General features: G+C 34.5%; 1 protein-coding gene across 34 annotated transcripts; it reads left to right on the forward strand.

Annotated features, from left to right (window-relative positions):
* The first annotated feature begins 788 nt into the window (after positions 1-788).
* On the forward strand, positions 789-17,395 carry LOC105382836 (repetitive proline-rich cell wall protein). Of its 34 annotated transcripts, none has more exons than XM_048627799.1 (29): positions 789-947; positions 4,234-4,279; positions 4,468-4,515; positions 6,165-6,206; positions 6,404-6,463; positions 6,805-6,840; positions 8,820-8,861; positions 9,405-9,434; positions 9,722-9,751; positions 10,032-10,067; positions 10,215-10,250; positions 10,404-10,442; positions 10,603-10,632; positions 10,720-10,752; positions 11,018-11,044; positions 11,347-11,377; positions 12,620-12,651; positions 12,957-12,977; positions 13,593-13,622; positions 14,375-14,407; positions 14,501-14,527; positions 14,865-14,893; positions 14,994-15,021; positions 15,164-15,193; positions 15,568-15,615; positions 16,112-16,135; positions 16,270-16,302; positions 16,840-16,875; positions 17,355-17,395. In XM_048627799.1, the coding sequence occupies exons 1-29, from the start codon at positions 933-935 to the stop codon at positions 17,378-17,380; spliced, it is 978 nt and encodes a 325-aa protein (XP_048483756.1). In that variant the 5' UTR covers positions 789-932; the 3' UTR covers positions 17,381-17,395. The 34 variants fall into 34 exon arrangements, with proteins under 34 accessions (XP_048483756.1, XP_048483755.1, XP_048483765.1 ...); XM_048627798.1 differs by having other exon boundaries at positions 11,347-11,375; positions 12,615-12,651; XM_048627811.1 differs by lacking the exon at positions 789-947 and adding an exon at positions 2,311-2,465 and having other exon boundaries at positions 11,347-11,375; positions 12,615-12,651.
* The last annotated feature ends 964 nt before the right edge of the window (positions 17,396-18,359 follow it).

The raw sequence follows: 18,359 nt of genomic DNA on the forward strand, positions 1-18,359 counted from the left end.
TTATATCCCAATTTAAAATGTTACAAAATTATTAGTTAGTTAGGTAAAAACCTATGGTTCATAATCATCATCATTACGACCAGGAGATATGTCAACCACACTACGACCCATCACGTCCCCACTGCTGGGGCACGGTCTCCTTCCAATGAAGGAAGGGTATAGGCCTAGAGTTATTGTTGTTGAAGACTACTTCTCGTCTCGACTCGTACTCCTATAGGTACCACGGCAAAAAAGCAGCATTTCTCTCTTGTTAGTTTGTCGGCGACACGACATTCTTAGGAAACAATGTACCTACATATACCTACTGCAATCATCGACACGCCATCCAATCCTGAAAATACTCCTGAAGCCTACAGCGATATGGATAAAGAAGGTTCAGAACAGTTACATAACGAGCTTTTAAATATAGATAGATAGATAAAGTATTTTTTTAATGTAAACAGAAAGAGCATGAGTCAGGAACTCATTCTGAATAACTTTGTTCGAAGACTTAGCAAAATAACAAAAAGATCTCTATACAACTATATAGATGCGTATAAATTTCATAAAAATCTATCTAGCCCCAATTCTATTTCTATCTAACTTTAACTTAATAAAACAAGAAGTTGAAATGAACTTAAAACCAACAACCTAATTATCCTACTGCACTAGTCTATAATTTTGTGCTAAATATTATCTCACCTTCTTCATAAGGAAAACCCAAACATTACCTTACGTGGAATTAAAATATAAGTAGGTACTTACTTAAAAAAAAACAAACGCAGTAAGAAGCATAGTAAATATTTAGTTAGGTCGAATGGGTTATCGCCTCACCCGCCAGTACGTCCGTATATATAAGAAGTGCTTTGTCCACCAAATATCACAGTGACACACAAATTCGCGTTAATAGGACATCGTATACATTTAGTGCAAATTTTTAAGTACGAAAAAAAATGAAGACAGCTGTGGTGAGTACCTAACTCAGTTTTATTTTATGGTAAAACCATTGAGGGTGTAATTTTATCAGTTTTCTTACTTGTTACCTATATATAGATAACTTCGTGATAGGAGATCACAAACGTGCATATTTTCCATGGTGCTGAAGGTCCTAACTATACGGGTAAATGAGTGTTTGTATGGAGTACAGGCAATATGCACCCTCTGGATCGGCGACTATATACAATAAATAGTGATAGTGGCTGAATGAGGAAGGCTGAGGTCAGAGTGTTGTGGCGCTCCTTGGAAGAGGCTTATGTCCACCAGTTTAAACAACAACCCGGTCTACTTAGCGACATATTAACCAAAACACAATAAATTGAATAACTATATCTTTAAAACCGGCGACCGAATGGCGTATATAGTGGTTAGTGACCCTGACAACTGAGCCGATGGTCCCGGGTTCGATTCCAGGCTGGGGCAGATATTTGTTTAAACACAGATATTTGTTCTCGCGTCTTGGATGTGCCCGTAAAATGGCAATAGGCCCGCCCCCTATTACATTGGGACTAACATAACACTCTGGCGAAAAGTGGGTGCAGCAATGCACCTCTGCCTACCCCGCAAGGGAGTACACTAGTACAAGGCGAGAGTGCGTGTTTTTTTTTATACATCTTTTAAAAAAAATATATGAAAGAAACTTCATCATCATCAGCCCATAATCGTCCACTGCTGGACATCGGCCTCTCCCAAGGATCGCCACAACAATCGGTCCTCGGCCTTCCTCATCCAGCCACTATCGGCTACCCGCCTAAGGTCCTCGTCGGTCCAGCGGGCAGGAGGGGGTTCTGCGTTTGCCTGTTCGTGGTCTCCACTCGAGAACTCGTCTACCCCAACGGTTATCTGTTCTTCGGTAGATATAGCCAACCCACTGCCGCTTCAGCTTGCATTTTCTGTCAGCTATGTCGGTAACCTTAGTCCTCGGATGGTTTACAGGGGGGTCTAGGGGCTGTCGTAGCGGTGAAAGAATTAGCTATTCGGAATAACATTAGTTGCAGACGCCATGGCACACTGGAAGTATATAATAATGTATGAAGTAAGGTTTATACGGAACCCAGGGAGTGACCCTCCCTGGTATACACCCTCAATACAAACATATTGTACTATTTTTTACCTCATGCCTACGATTCTAACACCTAAAGGAGAACCTAACCAAGTCTAGTGCCTCATAAGAAATTTTGAAAATAACCACAAATTATGTTCCATCTTATTATAATATACGCGTGATTTATTTTTAAGTACCTAGAACAGATAGGTACCTGCGTAACATTAATCAGATAAGTTAGTATAATTTAATTTTATTTATATTATCGCTACCTTACACCGGCTGATATGATTAATTTAGTCTGCTCAGTGTTTACGATTGATATGTTCGTTTGGCTAAACATATTAACAATAACTAACAATTAACTTTTATTTAAGTACTCCAAGAAACATAATTAGTTCAATTTTACTTTATCAGTTTTCACGTAATCTACAAATTTAAAAATGTAAGTAAAACGAAACGACCATTAGCGTGAAAAACGGTGAAGCATGACAACCTGAGGAAACATGTATGCATAGATTTAGCACCAACTACAACTGTACATGCGTGGTGGGAAATGGCATAAGGACCATGGGGATATCCCCAAAGGTTCCATTTGAGAGAGCCAGATCTGATGTAGGTACTCAATACTCATATCCCCACAGAGAATAGAATAGCCTGAAAACTCGAGGTGAATATTTTTTACTAGTTTTACCCACTGTACCTGCCTAGATAATAATATACATAAGTTAGGTATTCATGTGCAATTATATTGTTTACTTTTCTTCTGCTGGCAATAAGGATTATTTAGTACTATACAAATAATGTGAATGTATGTGTAAACTAAACATTCGTAGCCTTGAGTTTAATTTTCCGTGGCAGTCGAAAACATTTTTAGGCAAATGTTGACTCACACCATAATATAATATCCTACAGGGTGTTCTTCTTCTTAGTGTGTCGATGCTAAACACTAATGCTGGACTAGGCCTTATCATGGTGGTGATAGATAAAGATAATTTTACTCATTATTGCACACAAATACGAATAACAGAAGTACATAAAACAGAAAATAAATAGCACAAGCGGCGGCATTATTACTAAAAGTAATTTATTCCAGACAACGACATAGAGAGAAAAAATATTTGTTTAAAAAAAATTAAAATACTTCGGACCTTACCACAAAAACTTGGACAGTGTTTAACAGATGTTTACTGCTGTCAATCGCCTACAAAATCTGTCAAATTTCGCTTTGAGCACTTGTTAAACAGTGTTTAAAGTTTTTTGTGGTAGCACAGTTCAAGTCTATATGTGAACCCAATCTAGTAGTAGGTTGTTAGATAATTATGATCTATGCGAAAACAGCCTTCGTTTCTACAGGGTGTTGCAGTATGTATACGTGGCGAGTTCTCTATACGTATAAATTATATTAATAAAAGCAATGTAGTTTTTATAACCACTAACTACTACACTTAAGAATAGGTAAATACCTATAACCTTCATGACTAGACAAGCATAGTTATTGTGAATCAAACCAAATTACAATGGTGACTCACCGGCAAATTTCAGTTTTTGCACCAATCTTATCATTGTCTATATGTGTGTATGTAATAAGTACTTACTTGTTTCCTGTATACAGACGGAGTGGAATTTAATAACTGAGCTTTCCGTCGTCGTGTCAATGAAGGTTCTTGTGCTACTGATTAACTTTCATAATGGGACCAACAACGATATTGCTAAAAGAGCTGTTGAATTCTATTAAGCTGGGTAAATCACCTCAAACGTAGCTGGTGTAGCCAGGACATAGGCCTCCTTCAAGAATATTAAATTCTCCAAGCTTGCCAGGCGGGTATTTAGGTATCACACGACACAAACATTTACCTAACACAAAAGACTCGAAAAAATTAAATAACCTTCTTCGAACAAATTAATATCTAACATACCATTCCAATTGTGATTCTGAGCTATTTTTTTTTGTTACCATCACTGATATAATTGTACCCCATATAATCAATTCATCTATTTGTCTGACATTTCTATCACCGGAGAAACAAATTCTGAAGCTAATCTTATCGTAACGTAAGATTAAGATAACAATGGACCAATGCCTGTTTAGGATGATATAAATTGCAATGTTAATATTGATTTGGATATTGGATCAGAAGTTCAGAGGTTTTATTCGGTAACAGTGATGCTGTGCAAATAAAGTTAACATGAATTTAATATTGTTGTTACAGATATTTTTGGGCGTGATTGTAGCCATGGCTTCAGCTCGCAACGGCGGTAAGTGAAAACAAAACATATACTTACCTAAAACTTTGTACTATGTTAAGTATAGTGTTTTCATGAATTTCCTAATGTCTTACAAAAGATGTTGTTCACCCCAGAATCACTAATATGAAAGCACTGATATGATACTCAAATACTCATTTCTGAGAATGTGTGATATCCATATTTAATTTTGATTTCAGTTCAAGTCGCTGAGAACTCCGGCTACAATCAGAACGGTGGCTTCCAAGGTGAATACAATCCTAACTAATATTATAAATGCGAAAGTAACTGTGTCTGTCTTTAACTCTTTCATGCCAAAACTACTGAACGGATTTAAATGAAATTTGGTATACATGTTACTGTAAAAGCCCGAACAACGGTAAATCCTAAGATTTACGCGTAAAACCTAAGATTTACCAACTCTTAATGGTAAAAGCCCGAAAGATTTTGCGATTCGCACTTTTACCACTATTCACTTGGTAAATATTAGGATTTACATTAAGGCACGGTAAATGTTGAAAAAGCCAGGTTATAACTTATAACCTCCGTAGTCGAACAAAGCGTCCGTAGTCGAGCGGGCTTCAGTGATCGTAACTGATCACTGAGGTTTAGCAACAACCAGCATGGTCAGCCATTGGATGGATGACCGATTTCAAGTGGTTCTTTTCTGGATGCTTTCGTGCTTCGGACGGCACGTTAAGCCGTGGGTCCCGGTTGCTGCTTCGGCAGCAGTCGTTAAGCCTAGTCAGAGGCCTTCGGGCGGCTTGAAAACGTCTGACAGTCAGGTTTCCCACTTACCCGACAACTCGCTCAGCACAAGCTTGCTTGTGTTGGGACCACCAACCCGCACTAGGCCAGCGTGGTGGACTAGATCGAAACCCTTCCTTCATTGGAAGGAGACCCGTGCCCCAGCAGTGGGGACGTAATGAGTCGTGATGATGATGATAACTTATAACTAACCGAACTTAAGAAATATTTATTATTGCAATCTAATTTACTCGACGTCAACAATAATAATACGTGAAAATTATTTTACTTCCGGTTTCCGTGTTTAAATTATCGTTCAGTGAATGAGTGAAAATAAAGTTATTTTCCAATAATCCAGCATTCAATGATAATTCGCATCTATTACTATACACATAAATACCATAATACCGGTGCATTATATCGCCCAAAAGTTGATGAATGACCTTGACCTCCAATTTCTTTTCGACAAGTGGTTATTGGGTTGAAATAAATGAATAGGTAATAATTAATCTTTGTTTTATTCCCAAAACCAACTTTTACTAGGTGTCAGTGGTAAAACCTAGCATTTACCAATTTCTGATGGTAAAAGCCCGAAAAAAATGACCCATTTTCACAAATCCTTACATTTACCAACTCATGTTGGTAAATCCTAAGATTTACTGGTAAATCCTAGGATTTACCGTTGTTCGGGCTTTTACAGTAACATACATATGGTATAGACCTGAGAAAGAACATAAGCTACTTTTTATCCCGGAATTCCCTCAGGAAAACTGTTTAATGCGAAGCGAAGCTCGCGGGAACAGCTAGTATTTTAATAAATAACTTACTTTTTGGTTAAACAAAATGCAAATGGTGGTATTTAACAGTAACTTAATTAAACGGTTAAGTAGTCGTTAAATTACGAAGATTGAAAACAAATCATTCAAATCAAGTTGATGCAGACCTATAATACTTAATAAGTATTAAGTATATTTTGAACACAACTCTTTCATGGATTGGAAAACTGTACATTTACTTAAATGAACTTTAGTAGGTCAATCTACCGACAGCCAGGCACGTAGCGTAGGTTCCTATAGACGCTTGAACACCCATATTTTTCTGTATTAAAATCAAAACCGAAGTTTAACCATAATTTTGGTTTTTTACACAGTTGATCCCGGCTTTGGTAAACCATCATTTGGACAGGGGCAAGGTAAATAAAATTATTACTATTACTATCTTATATACTTATTTAATTCTATATCGACAAATACATATAAATAGGTCCAAACAGTTAACATTAATTACTATTTTCCACCGGTCAACCTACAGGTTGATCAAGAAACATTTGTGATAAGAGGTGCAAAAAATTATAACGTAGAAATAACATTGTTTTTTTTTGTTTATTAGGTTCCATAGACCCAGGATTTGGAAGGCCCACATATGGGAACGGAAACAACGGCCAAATTGGTAAGATTCAAAATTAATGTAATTTCTAATTAGAACTTTATATACCTACTTCTGCTGTCTTTTTTAATATTTTTTTTTCACTATTTTATTGCAATGCGGCTAACAATTTTTTTTAGTAGGTAGGTACTTACTTAATGATTTTAGCAACAATTCTATTATTTATACATAAACTATTTAAAATTTAAATTATGAGATTTCTTATAATCACCCGAATAAACGCTACCTAACCTCCCTACAACGAACAAACCTGCAACGCGACGTCGTATCTTGTTTATGTGTTTAAAGCCCTTAGGTAAAAAAATACAAAAAATAAATATGTAAAATACCTACTCTCATTCCAGTTGACCCTGGATTCTACCGTCCCTCGGTCGGGCAACGTGAGTACATACTCATATCAATATTGTACATATTTATAACATTACAGTGTAAATACACTCGCTAGCAATGAAAAAGTTCCACCCACAAAATGCAGACTCAGAACAGCCCCATTTTTTTTTACTTGGCGGCAGTTTTTGCTGCTAAATATAAGTACTTTAACTTTTTCATTGCTCGTAATCGTAGTAACTAGGTAAGTGAATGCATGATTGTTAAAACGTGGTTTTGTGGTTAAAACCTACCTCAGACCGTTTGACATATATTTTATCGATTCTGATCTTTCTGATTGACAATGAATGATACTATCGATTGATAACAAAAAATATATGAAACAAAGATGAAAAGTAACACATAGACATACATTCGGCTTAGGCCCAAGTAAACCACTGCAACTTGTTAATCATTTTCACAATGTGTATGTACATACCTTAGTACATACTTATGTTTACTTTTTACCTATGTTTTACGATTTAATAGATAATAATATATAATATGATGCTGATTCTTGGGAATTTTGGTGTTGGTAACCATTTAATACAAATTTGTTCAAAGTTGTGCTATAGTAAGCTGAAAGAGGATGACTCAACTCGTCCGAAGAACTTTTACCGTACGACTTTTGGAAATGTGAAATCCATCCCCTTTCGGTTTCCTAATTTTTTAACATTCTTTTTAAATCATTAAAGTTCATCAATTTAATAATTATAGTGCTTATACGCGGCGGTGGTATACACAGCTTAAAAATTCATACGTTCACTTTTGTAACTATCATAAGTATATACATATTACATAATAAGAAATTCGATAAAAAAAATTAATTATAAAATAAAAATAATAAGTAAGTTACTATTCACCAGCATGCCATGCTTTCATTCATCCATTAAAACCGTATCAACGTAAATTAATGTAGAAAATATCGTTGATATATCAAGATATGAACCACCTAGGTGACTTTGTAATCTAGCTAGCTTCTCCTGACTTCCCAATTACTTATCCTGAATTCCTATCACATCCTCCAAAAACTTCAATAGCCCTATTTTTGTGGGTTCCGCTCATCTCGCATAATCTTTATTGACCAAAACTCATTTCGCATAACTCGTATGGTCTAAACTTTTTTGGCCGAACCATCACTTTGCCAAGACTTATGTGGCATAAGGCTCGTTTCGTCTAAAACTCTTTAGGCACAATCTTTAAACACCTAAGTTTCGTTTGCTCAAATTTATGTTCGTCTATACCTATGTATAATCTTGTTTCCCGTAATGTTATCTTAATAAATAATATATTAAGTACGTATTAAATGTACAAATTCTGGTATTTTTCTCCTACATCCCGAAAATCACGATATTGTATGATCAAAAAATCGAAAGTTAACGACCAATATAATTATTACAAACCCCATGAGATCGAAACCTAAAAATAGGTGCGACGACGAGCAAAGCGAGGAGGAGCGTGTTAGGTGCACATGTTCATCAAAACCAAAGCGGAGCGCAGCGAAGCGGAGCGGAGCGTTTTCCAAACAGCGGAAACAATACAAGGCACCAGTTTGCGCTATGTAGGGAGACGCTCCGTCAAAGTTAAAGCCAAACGAATATTATTACTTTGTATAAACCTATGCCATAGCATTATTAGGCTATTCAAGATTTGACCATACCATTATTAGGCTAAACAATGTTATGCGAAATAACTTTTTACTAAACGAGATTTATGCCATACGATTTTCGGCGTAACGAGACTTTGACCAATCGTTACTATGCAATACGAGATAAGGCAAATAAATCTTATGCCAAAAAAGGTAGAACCAACTTATGTCCCTCTATTTCTACGGACATTAGACAGTAGGTACCTCAGTTTATACATTTTTACATTTCCAATCCATTGAACCTAAACATGTTTTGTCCCATTTTCACGTGCGGACATTACGTGAAAGCAAGTGCACGGACATTACCAGTAACACACTAGAGTAAAAACTATCTGAAATTTTCAGCTCAAGAGGGGGAAGATTCCCGGAAACCACCGAACGGTCCTAGTAAGTTGTTTCGTGTAAATGGTTCTGCTGTTCTTCTGTTATGTACATCTGCCATTGTCGTCAAAAGTTTTATCATTGAAATTCACATTTGTAACGCATTTACGTACCGATATATTGAAAAACGTTTACTTACTATCAATTTTGATAAATGATGATAAATGTGGAACAAAAACAGGCTCCATACTGTCCCTACAGAAGGCGTGTAGTGTAACTATGGAACTGATTTCAGCCCCTATTTGGAAACTTCTTCACTATATCTGGTACATCGAACTGTCGATGTGGAGTTCACTGATAAAACTTCGCCTTAGTTCAAATTCTTCTGTCTCCTTCTGAAATTTCAGTATATTTATTTTCAATGATTTAATATAGCAGTCGTTTGCTTGTGATTTAGAAATTGCAATAAGTGGTCGAAGTCTAGAAGCATTGTTTCTTTTTTTATTGTCTTTTGCGGAGTTTGGGCTTTTTCGTTGTTTTGTTTTGTGGACTCGGTCTCGGTGTTCTGTCTTCTAGAGAGGAAATAACATTTATTATTTGGTTTTTCAGTCGTTGATTTGGGATTTGAGCCGCCAGTAGGTGAGTTAAGTTTGTTATGAAGTTTGTGCTGTCTTTTACATACCTACTTACAACCCACCTTTAAATCTATATCCCTGCCAATTTACCAAGAGGGCAAAATTTTAATAGTGATCTGTGAAATTGTACTAGCGGACTTCCCGAATATTCATCTCCCCGAAGGCAGGTGAATATTCGGGAAGTCCGCTAGTACAATTTCAGTCTGTATATTTTAAATAAAAATAACTATACAAAATTCGGCTATATGTAGCGTAGGTCATGCAAAAATGATGGATCATTTGGTTTTTCAGTCATTGATGCAGGGTTCCAGCCTCCGAGTGGTGAGTTGTGATTTGTGAAACCGTATTTAATAATTTAACAAACAAGTAGGGATTTAGTTATTCCCTCTCACATTTCTGATATTGACAGTGTGAGATGGGTAGTATAACGCAGTAATAAATTACAAAAGCCAATAGCAACGCAGCGCAGTAAGACAATTTCAGTAGTCGTTTGTTTAAAAGAATATGTTTAGGATGGGAATAGATGGAAATAAATTATAAAATACCTTTCTTTTAAAACCTGCACAGAATATAAACTTATTATGAACTCTACTTTAAATAGGTTCAGTGATAGTGGACCAGGGATACCAGCCACCAGGTCAGTTGTTCAGAAGTCTCCTAAGTTTGGCTTTTATCTGTCTGTGTTGTCTTGGTGGGGTAGGAATAAATTGAAATAAATTATTTAAAAAAAATATTTTAAAAGCTGCGCAGAATATAAACTTATTATGAACTCTTCTTTAAATAGGTTCAGTGATAGTGGACCCGGGTTTCCAGCCACCAGGTGAGTTGTTGAGAAGTCTTATAAGTTTGGCTTTTATCTGTCTGTGTTGTCTTGCTGGGATAGGAATGAATTGATAGTTATAAATTATTTTTAAAAAATTTCTTTTAAAACCTGCACAGAATACAAACTTATTAATAACTCTACTTTGAATAGGTTCAGTGATAGTTGATCCGGGTTCACCATATCCATCAGGTTAGTCAACGTGTATCTAATTTTATTCATTTTACTTTAATGAGAATTTAAAAAAGTCTACTTAAATTCTTCGTATAAATATTTAAAAAATTCTGATGTATTTATTATTTCTATATAATTAGTAGGAATGGATGTTAAAATGATAAATTGTTGTTTTCAGTACCTCCGTGTATACATCCTCCACCATCAGGTAAAATTAATGACATTGAATTCTAATAAATTCGTTCAGTATTGTAAAAACCAGTAACAAAACTGAAATTCATAAAATTATTTCCAGTTATTCAACCTGGCATTGAGCTTCCACCAGTCGGTAAATACTTTAATATTATATATTATTAATTATTACTATTTAAAATATAGCAGGTTTAAAATATACTTCGGCTTTGCATGAAAACTAATTTAGTTAATTGTGTTTATTTGTTTAGTTAAATAAAGGTCAATAATATAATTCAATCTATAATTACTACTTTACGTATGTAAAATATCGCAAATTATATTTAAATAGTGTTGATACTGTTGATGAATGTTAAACAGTCGATAAAGTTTGTAAATTTATGATTCCGTTCGTTTTACAGTCGATGCAGGGTTTCAGCCACCCCCAGGTTAGTTGAAAATAGCTTTTAATAAATTTATTTCTCACGTAATTGAACTCATTCTGCTTTACGGTAGCTTAGTCTTCTTCTATCGTGTAAATGCACTAAGCTAGTAGGTATGTACGGTACGGCACGGTAGCTTAGTGAATGAATAAGAGCTTAAAAATAATTTCTTTTAAATTCATATTATAACTTTACTAGCGAAGAAAGACAATTTCAATTCAATTTTTTGTAAGGAAATTAAATTAATTTGTTAGTTATGACATATTGAATAGGAAACATATAACTTATTCGATTTTCAAAATTTTCAGTTATCGTTGACCCTTGGTTTCCACAACCGTCAGTACTGCTACTCTTGATACGCAAGACGGTTATTCATATTGCGTTAATATTGTGCTCGAGTCAGAACCAATTTCAATTTAGATTTGGTACTCTTGACGTCTATTTGGTTACAATTCGGTTTCACTTAAAATTTGGTTACGATTGTTTGAAACTTTTTTTACGACTTTGTGAAAGAATGAATGAAAAGGAAAAAATAACAAAAACTGTCGTGAATAGTGTCAAGTTGACACTATCGAAGCGTCTGTAGTCGAGCGGGCTTCAGTGATCGTAACTGATCACTGAGGTTAAGCAACAACTGGCACGGTCAGCCATTGGATGGGTGACCAATTTCAAGTGGTTCTTTTCTGGACGCTTCCGTGCTTCGGACGGCACGTTAAGCCGTGGGGCCCGGTTGCTGCTTCGGCAGCAGTCATTAATCCTATTCAGAGGCCTGTACTGTATTTTATTTATGTAGCCTTGATGTATGTAACAAGTGTATCATTTGTTGGTCTTCAAATAAATAAATAAACTCTTTCAGCACAAGCTTGCTTGTGTTGGGGTCCACCAACCCGCACTAGGCCAGCGTGGTGGACTAGGCCTAAACCCTTCCTTCATGAAGGGCTCTATGTCTCCACATAGTTCATCAAAAAGTTCTTTTGTGAGGCGGTAATTATCGACGAACTCCGCCTGTCCCATTTCCACTGCTTCGTCCAAATATCTCACCATTCGCCGCTGATTTTTGCGCCTCCGGATATCTCTTCGCTGCGCATTGCGCAAAATCGCTATTCGTAGTGCTAAATAAGCCATAACACAGCACCTTTAGTCTCAAATACCAGTACCACACAAAACCACACAAAATCGCCACTCACAAGTACAAATACAAGTAATAAAGTTACTTTTTTCTTCTTGCCTTAGCGATTGCGAATATCCAGTATGTTCAATATTGACAACTGTCAAAATGGCGGTCAAGAGTACCAACTTGCGTTCGTAACCGAATTTAGACTAGTTCACCCGAAAACCACCAAATACGGTAGGCAAGGTGGCGCCACCATCGTGTTCCAGAGTGCCAAATGACTCGAAGGCAAGCGTGACACAATTGATTGCGCGTCGAGAGTACCACTACTGGTCAGTCTAATAAATCTATATATTTTTACTGTCTATCTATCTAGTATCTATGTATCCAATATCCATACAGTGTAGAGTCTTACTTACTAATAAAGTCGTTACTTCAAAGTTTTTCAAATGTACGTTATTGTTTTCAGTAGTGCCACCGTGTTGGTACCCTCCTTCACCAGGTAAAGCCTAATTTACCTATAGTGCGACATACTTATCTGTTCCGGTGAGAGCGAACTAAATTGATCCATATCTCATTGTTTACTAATGAATTATATATTGATATAGATTAGATGGGTTTATTGATACCACAAGAGCGAATTACCACTACTGGCAAACTTAAAATCATATAGAATGAAGAAATATTACATATTTACGTGAGCTGTCACCGGAACAGATAAGTTTGTGGCACTGTACTTAGCTGAAATACCGTACAGTATTACTAGGAAATATTTACAAATCTAAATTTCGTACATTTTATTTGCAGGCATTGAACTTCCACCAGTCGGTAAATACAACTGTAGACATTTATAAATAAATAAGTACCTAACTTCTTGTTCTTAATTTTTTCTTCTGTCTTGTTTCTTTATTTTTAACGAAAAAAGGAGGAGGTTCTCAATTCGTCTGTATGTATGTTTTGATGTCTTTTATTCCTTTTCAGTAAGTCTGCCTATCTAATATTTTCATTCTTTTTCTATTATTTCAGTGTTTGTTCGTCGGTTTTTTCCTCCTCGGTCCTTGGTCCTGTGGTTACATGTACGTCGTTCCTTGATCTCTTGTTTTCTTATTGTTTTGTTCCTTATAATTCTTTATAATAATTTTATTTGTTTGTTATTGTACCTAAGCATGTACATGCGGCACGGTAGGTGAGGTTGTCAGAGGTCAGCGGAGAAGGCTTATTCCTAGTAGTCTTGGTAGTCACACACGTATTTCTGCAAGAAGACTTGAAAAGTGTTGGTACATATTTTATTGCACAATCAAGTCTTTAAAAATATATACATTTTTACTAGACTAAACAGACTTCACAAACCAATGAATTTATTTACATTTTCTGAATTCATATTTTGAAAAGCTACAAAAGAGTGTAGAGATATTATTATATTTACTTTTTAATTGTTTTCAGAACTTGATCCTGGATTTAATCCACCTCCAGGTCAGTTGTACAGGTTTTGTTTGAATAAACAGTGCGAAATTTTATCATTGAACTACACGGAAATGTACTCAACATACTGAACTTTTACAATTAACACTTTGAGCTGATCACAGATTAGGTACGCAACATAATATATGGCAATTACCTAATAAAAGCCTTGGCTGCCCAAGGGTAAATTATGGTACGTAACCAAAAACCAACGTGCGAAAAACTATAAGTACTCTGAAATCGCGAAAAAAGAAATGGTTACATACACATTTTGCTTGATCATTGGTATTTAATACTTTTCTTGTTCAGTTACATTGAGCTGCCTAGAGGTAGTTCATTGATACAATTTCCCTCTGTATTTATCCTGAAGCAGGATAGAGAAAATTCAGTGTCCTGCCTAAGTAAAAATTGACATAATATTTGCAGTTGGTCATTCATACGTTACGTATAGTCCAGTTACTTCGCCCATTATACGTTAGCCAGATCATCGCTATCACGAATTCATTGTTTTTATCGTTGCTCCATGTTTATGTTTTTGTCCACGCAAAAAATACACCAAGCGTAACCAGTAAATATTGTGTGATAAATTCATAATAAAATATACTTATCTGTGTGTTTGTAAATAACAAAAATGTGATCAAAATTTAATGTGTTTTATGTTTCGTGTGTTGTGTTGTGTTGTAAAAAGTTACCGTAAGTATATTAATTTGTGTTTTAGCTGCACTAAGGTTACAGTAAGTTTATACTGGCATTATTATTTACAGCTGTCGGTAGCAACAGACCTTCTCCTTCTTCCTGTAAGTTTATATATTTTATTATCCAATTCAAATGTTTTTTTTTTTTCAATTTGACCGTACAATTTATTTACACGGTTGTATCATCTTTTACAGTCTATCCGGGACAGAACCAACATCAAAGTGAGTTTTTTTATCAACCGTACTTACTAAGTACTTGACTACTACTTTTTTATTATACTAGTTTAAATATTATCTTATTCCCACACAAATCTTGAAAAAATATATAATAATATATAAATCCGATGAAAAATCAGATTTGAAAGTGTTATAGTCACGATTTCGTTTCAATAACTGCAAGTCAACTATTACTGATCCCTTTTAATAGTTTTAATATGGGTGTCTACATAAAAGATCATATTGTGATTTTGTACCCTTAGTCCATTCGAAATTTTTATAACTTTTTATTTGTACCTACATTATATTATTTACTGCTAAGCTTATTATGATTGGTTTACAGTAATCGACTCCGGGTTTTACAGACCTTCAGGTAGGTTACGTTTAGTATGATTAAATATAATGATATTTTAAAATCTTGCCAACTTTTTACATAACCTAAGTATATTTAATTATACTTCTATATTTTTCCGTGAACCCAGGACAAAATCCCCCCCAGAGTAAGTTAACTTCTATAAGTACCTAAATAATATTTATTTAATTTTAAGTATTTTGATTTATTTTATTATTGATTTATAGTAATAGTATACTCGTACATGTGTAAAAAGATACAATTGACTTAAATCGGTATTATTCCCACAGTCATTGATCCTGGATTCAATGTTCGCCCTCGTAAGTACTTTATAAATAATTATCAATAACTTAAGAAAGTTGATATGATTTAACAGAACAAACATTCGTTTTTGTTGTTTTTATAACTAGTTCAAGCGACAACGTCTTAGGCCCAGTTTTTTGATCCGTAGTCAACTTTAACCATTAGTCAAATCACGTGTCAAGCATGACATCTGCATACGAATTTCGTTGGTTTTTAACCAATGGTAGCCATTTTTGACCAATGGTTGAGTTAACTATGGATCAAAAAACTGGCCCTTATTCCACAAAAACTAGTTCATAATACTTAGATAAAGTTTTAAAAATAATGCTGAAGACAATATATGTATAACGGTAATAAGCAAGATTTCAATTGATAAAATCTAATTTTACAGAACCAGGGTATGGACACTATGCCCCATCACATCCCAACTTTGGTCAAAGTAAGCGTTTTTTTTTTCTATTTAATGCCTGACGTGTGATTTTTTTACGTCTGTAATGACATCGTTCGTTACGATCAGAAACTATTGTTTCGCGTAATTAAAAATATAATTTTTTATTGGTCTCAAAACTTGTTTTTTTTGTTTCGTAATGCAACTTTTAATTTTGTTTATTTTGTTAAGTAACTACCTATTATTTATCCGTGAAAAAATTCCCAATTAACATTTTGCTAATGCCATGACAAGACCATTACCCATGCATGACCGGTGTAATGGTGGAAAATGCATGAAGTTAGAATAACTGCATGAGTGAACTAATCGATTATGTAGACTTTTATGCATGCATAACGACCCATCACGTCTCTACCTACTGCTGGGGCACGGGTCTCCTTCCAATGAAGGAAGGGTTTAGGCCTAGTCCACCACGCAAAAAATCGCTTAGACATATTTGCCTTTCCACACGATATGAAACAACTAATTAACCTTTTTTTGTTTTTAGCTAACTCTGGATTGCCACAACCTGGTAAGGAAATTATTAATTAATATTTTATATACCTACTTACTATTTACTTATTATAAAAACATAAATTTAAGTAGTAGGTATCACTTTTTAAATAAGTATTTTATTATATTCTTTAAAAAGTCTGTTTGTTACAGGATTTGGACCTACTTTTGTCAATGAACAACCCCGTAAGTTTGTATAATTAATTATTGATCCTGAAATATGAATGTATAAGCCATACCTATACCTAATAAAAAACTTATGCAACATGCGAACGCTAAATCGTATAACGCATAATGTGTGAATTTCCAGAAGTTTTATTTTGAGATATTGAAATGCAGCTGGATGAATGTTTTTAAATTAAAATAGTTTTTTTTTTTAATCATCTTAAATGCTTTTGACATCTTAATCATAATTTGCATGCAGTCATGTATTTACGATCACCTATACCCGACGCACTAGGGCTATTTCAGTGATCTAATTTTACATTTTATATATAAAAGGTGCTCAGCAGTATGTTTGGTACATTAACTTACCATCTGCTTACCTATGATTCCGGTGGTGGCACATTATTTTGAGAAGAATGTTATTGGATGAAAGGAAATCATAATATGTCTGCTATCAGCAGTGAACCGAGATTAATCAGTGTTTAATATTTAATATTTTGCATATTTTAAAACTGAAGCTTTTAATATTTTGATTCGAAATTTTATATTTATTTACAGAAAACAACGGCGGATGGCCCCGTAAGCAATACAATAGTGAGTATACATAACAAGATACAACTATACTTACTTAATATAAAAGTAATTGTACTATACCTCTTATTCTAAGTCGGGCTCTCCATGCGCAGTCAGCGATGACCGGGGCCCTATCGCGAAGTAACATTTACGAAATAATTAGTGTCAAATTCATGTCCCTCCAGCTATAATCCTCCATAACGTATAGCTCTAACTCCGAAAGTATGATACGACTATTTTTTTAGCAAACACGACTATTTACGATTATTTTTTGGCATCATCAAAAATAGCTTCTATTGAGTTTAAATTTTGAAGGATGCTGGAGGGAAATTCAAATTCAACACAAGTCCAAAACAAGTTCGTGATAGGGAGCCTGATCTTTTCACCACGGGTACAAAGGCTCTAGTGGGCCTTAAAAAAAGATATTCACCGGCACGTATTATAATTCTTATAAGTATTATTATAATATATACTTTTATAAGTATTATTTTACCTTTCAGACCCCGCCCTCCGCGGTGGAAAGTAAATGCTTCACACTGAAGAAAGAAAACCTGTTTGAGACGAAGAATACTTCACGATTCATGTCATGATATAATTGTCAATAAACATCTATTCTGTCTTATACTTTTTTTTGTTTTTTTAGCTTAAAAATCTCTTCAATGTTATGTATTTTAGTTTAGGTTTATTAGTCGTAGATCACATTTTATTCTGTTTTATTTAATAAATCCTCCCCCATGTTATTTTAAATCACCGTGTTTCTGAGTGCGTGAACATTTTCGAGGTTCTACTGTAAATACCTAGGTATAATAATAATGTTCCACCCAAGCCAAATCTTAGTTATCATATTATCGTTCACGATGATCATATTTGCTATATGTATAATATGTAATTATATCAAAAACTAATATCTGCTGCCCTATTAAATAAGAGAAAAAAATTCAAAAGAAGAGGGAAATTTTTAAAAAGATAACACATGCTCTCACTATTGCTCAAACCAGCCAAATAAGGCAGCAGGTAGATTTAATTTGAAAAAAATATTGTCACTACAGTCATCGAAAACCATTTAGTACTTAGGTACTTATATATATATATATATATATACTCTAACCAAACTAATTCAAAATAAGAGCTCAGTGCTACCACTGAGACTTAAAACAAAATGGGGTGTTATTTTGTCATATATATACAAAATGGGGTGTTATTTTGTCATATATATATATATATATATATGACAAAATAACACCCCATTTTGTTTTAAGTCTCAGTGGTAGCACTGAGCTCTTATTTTGAATTAGTTTGGTAGGCATTATAAATTAAATATTTATAATGCCTACCTTAGCTTACTAAGATAAAAATGTTAAGTTAAGTAAGTTACACAATAAATTTCTTTAATTCTTTAACATAAGTGATTAATAATTTCCATTCAACAAGTTTTTCGCAATGGCAGTAACGCTGCAACACGCCGCGCCCAAATTATACGCATTTTTTATGTTAAATACTTAATT

This window comes from Plutella xylostella, chromosome 19 (assembly GCF_932276165.1).
Source record: "Plutella xylostella chromosome 19, ilPluXylo3.1, whole genome shotgun sequence".
In the NCBI taxonomy this organism is placed as follows: Eukaryota; Metazoa; Arthropoda; class Insecta; order Lepidoptera; family Plutellidae; genus Plutella; species Plutella xylostella.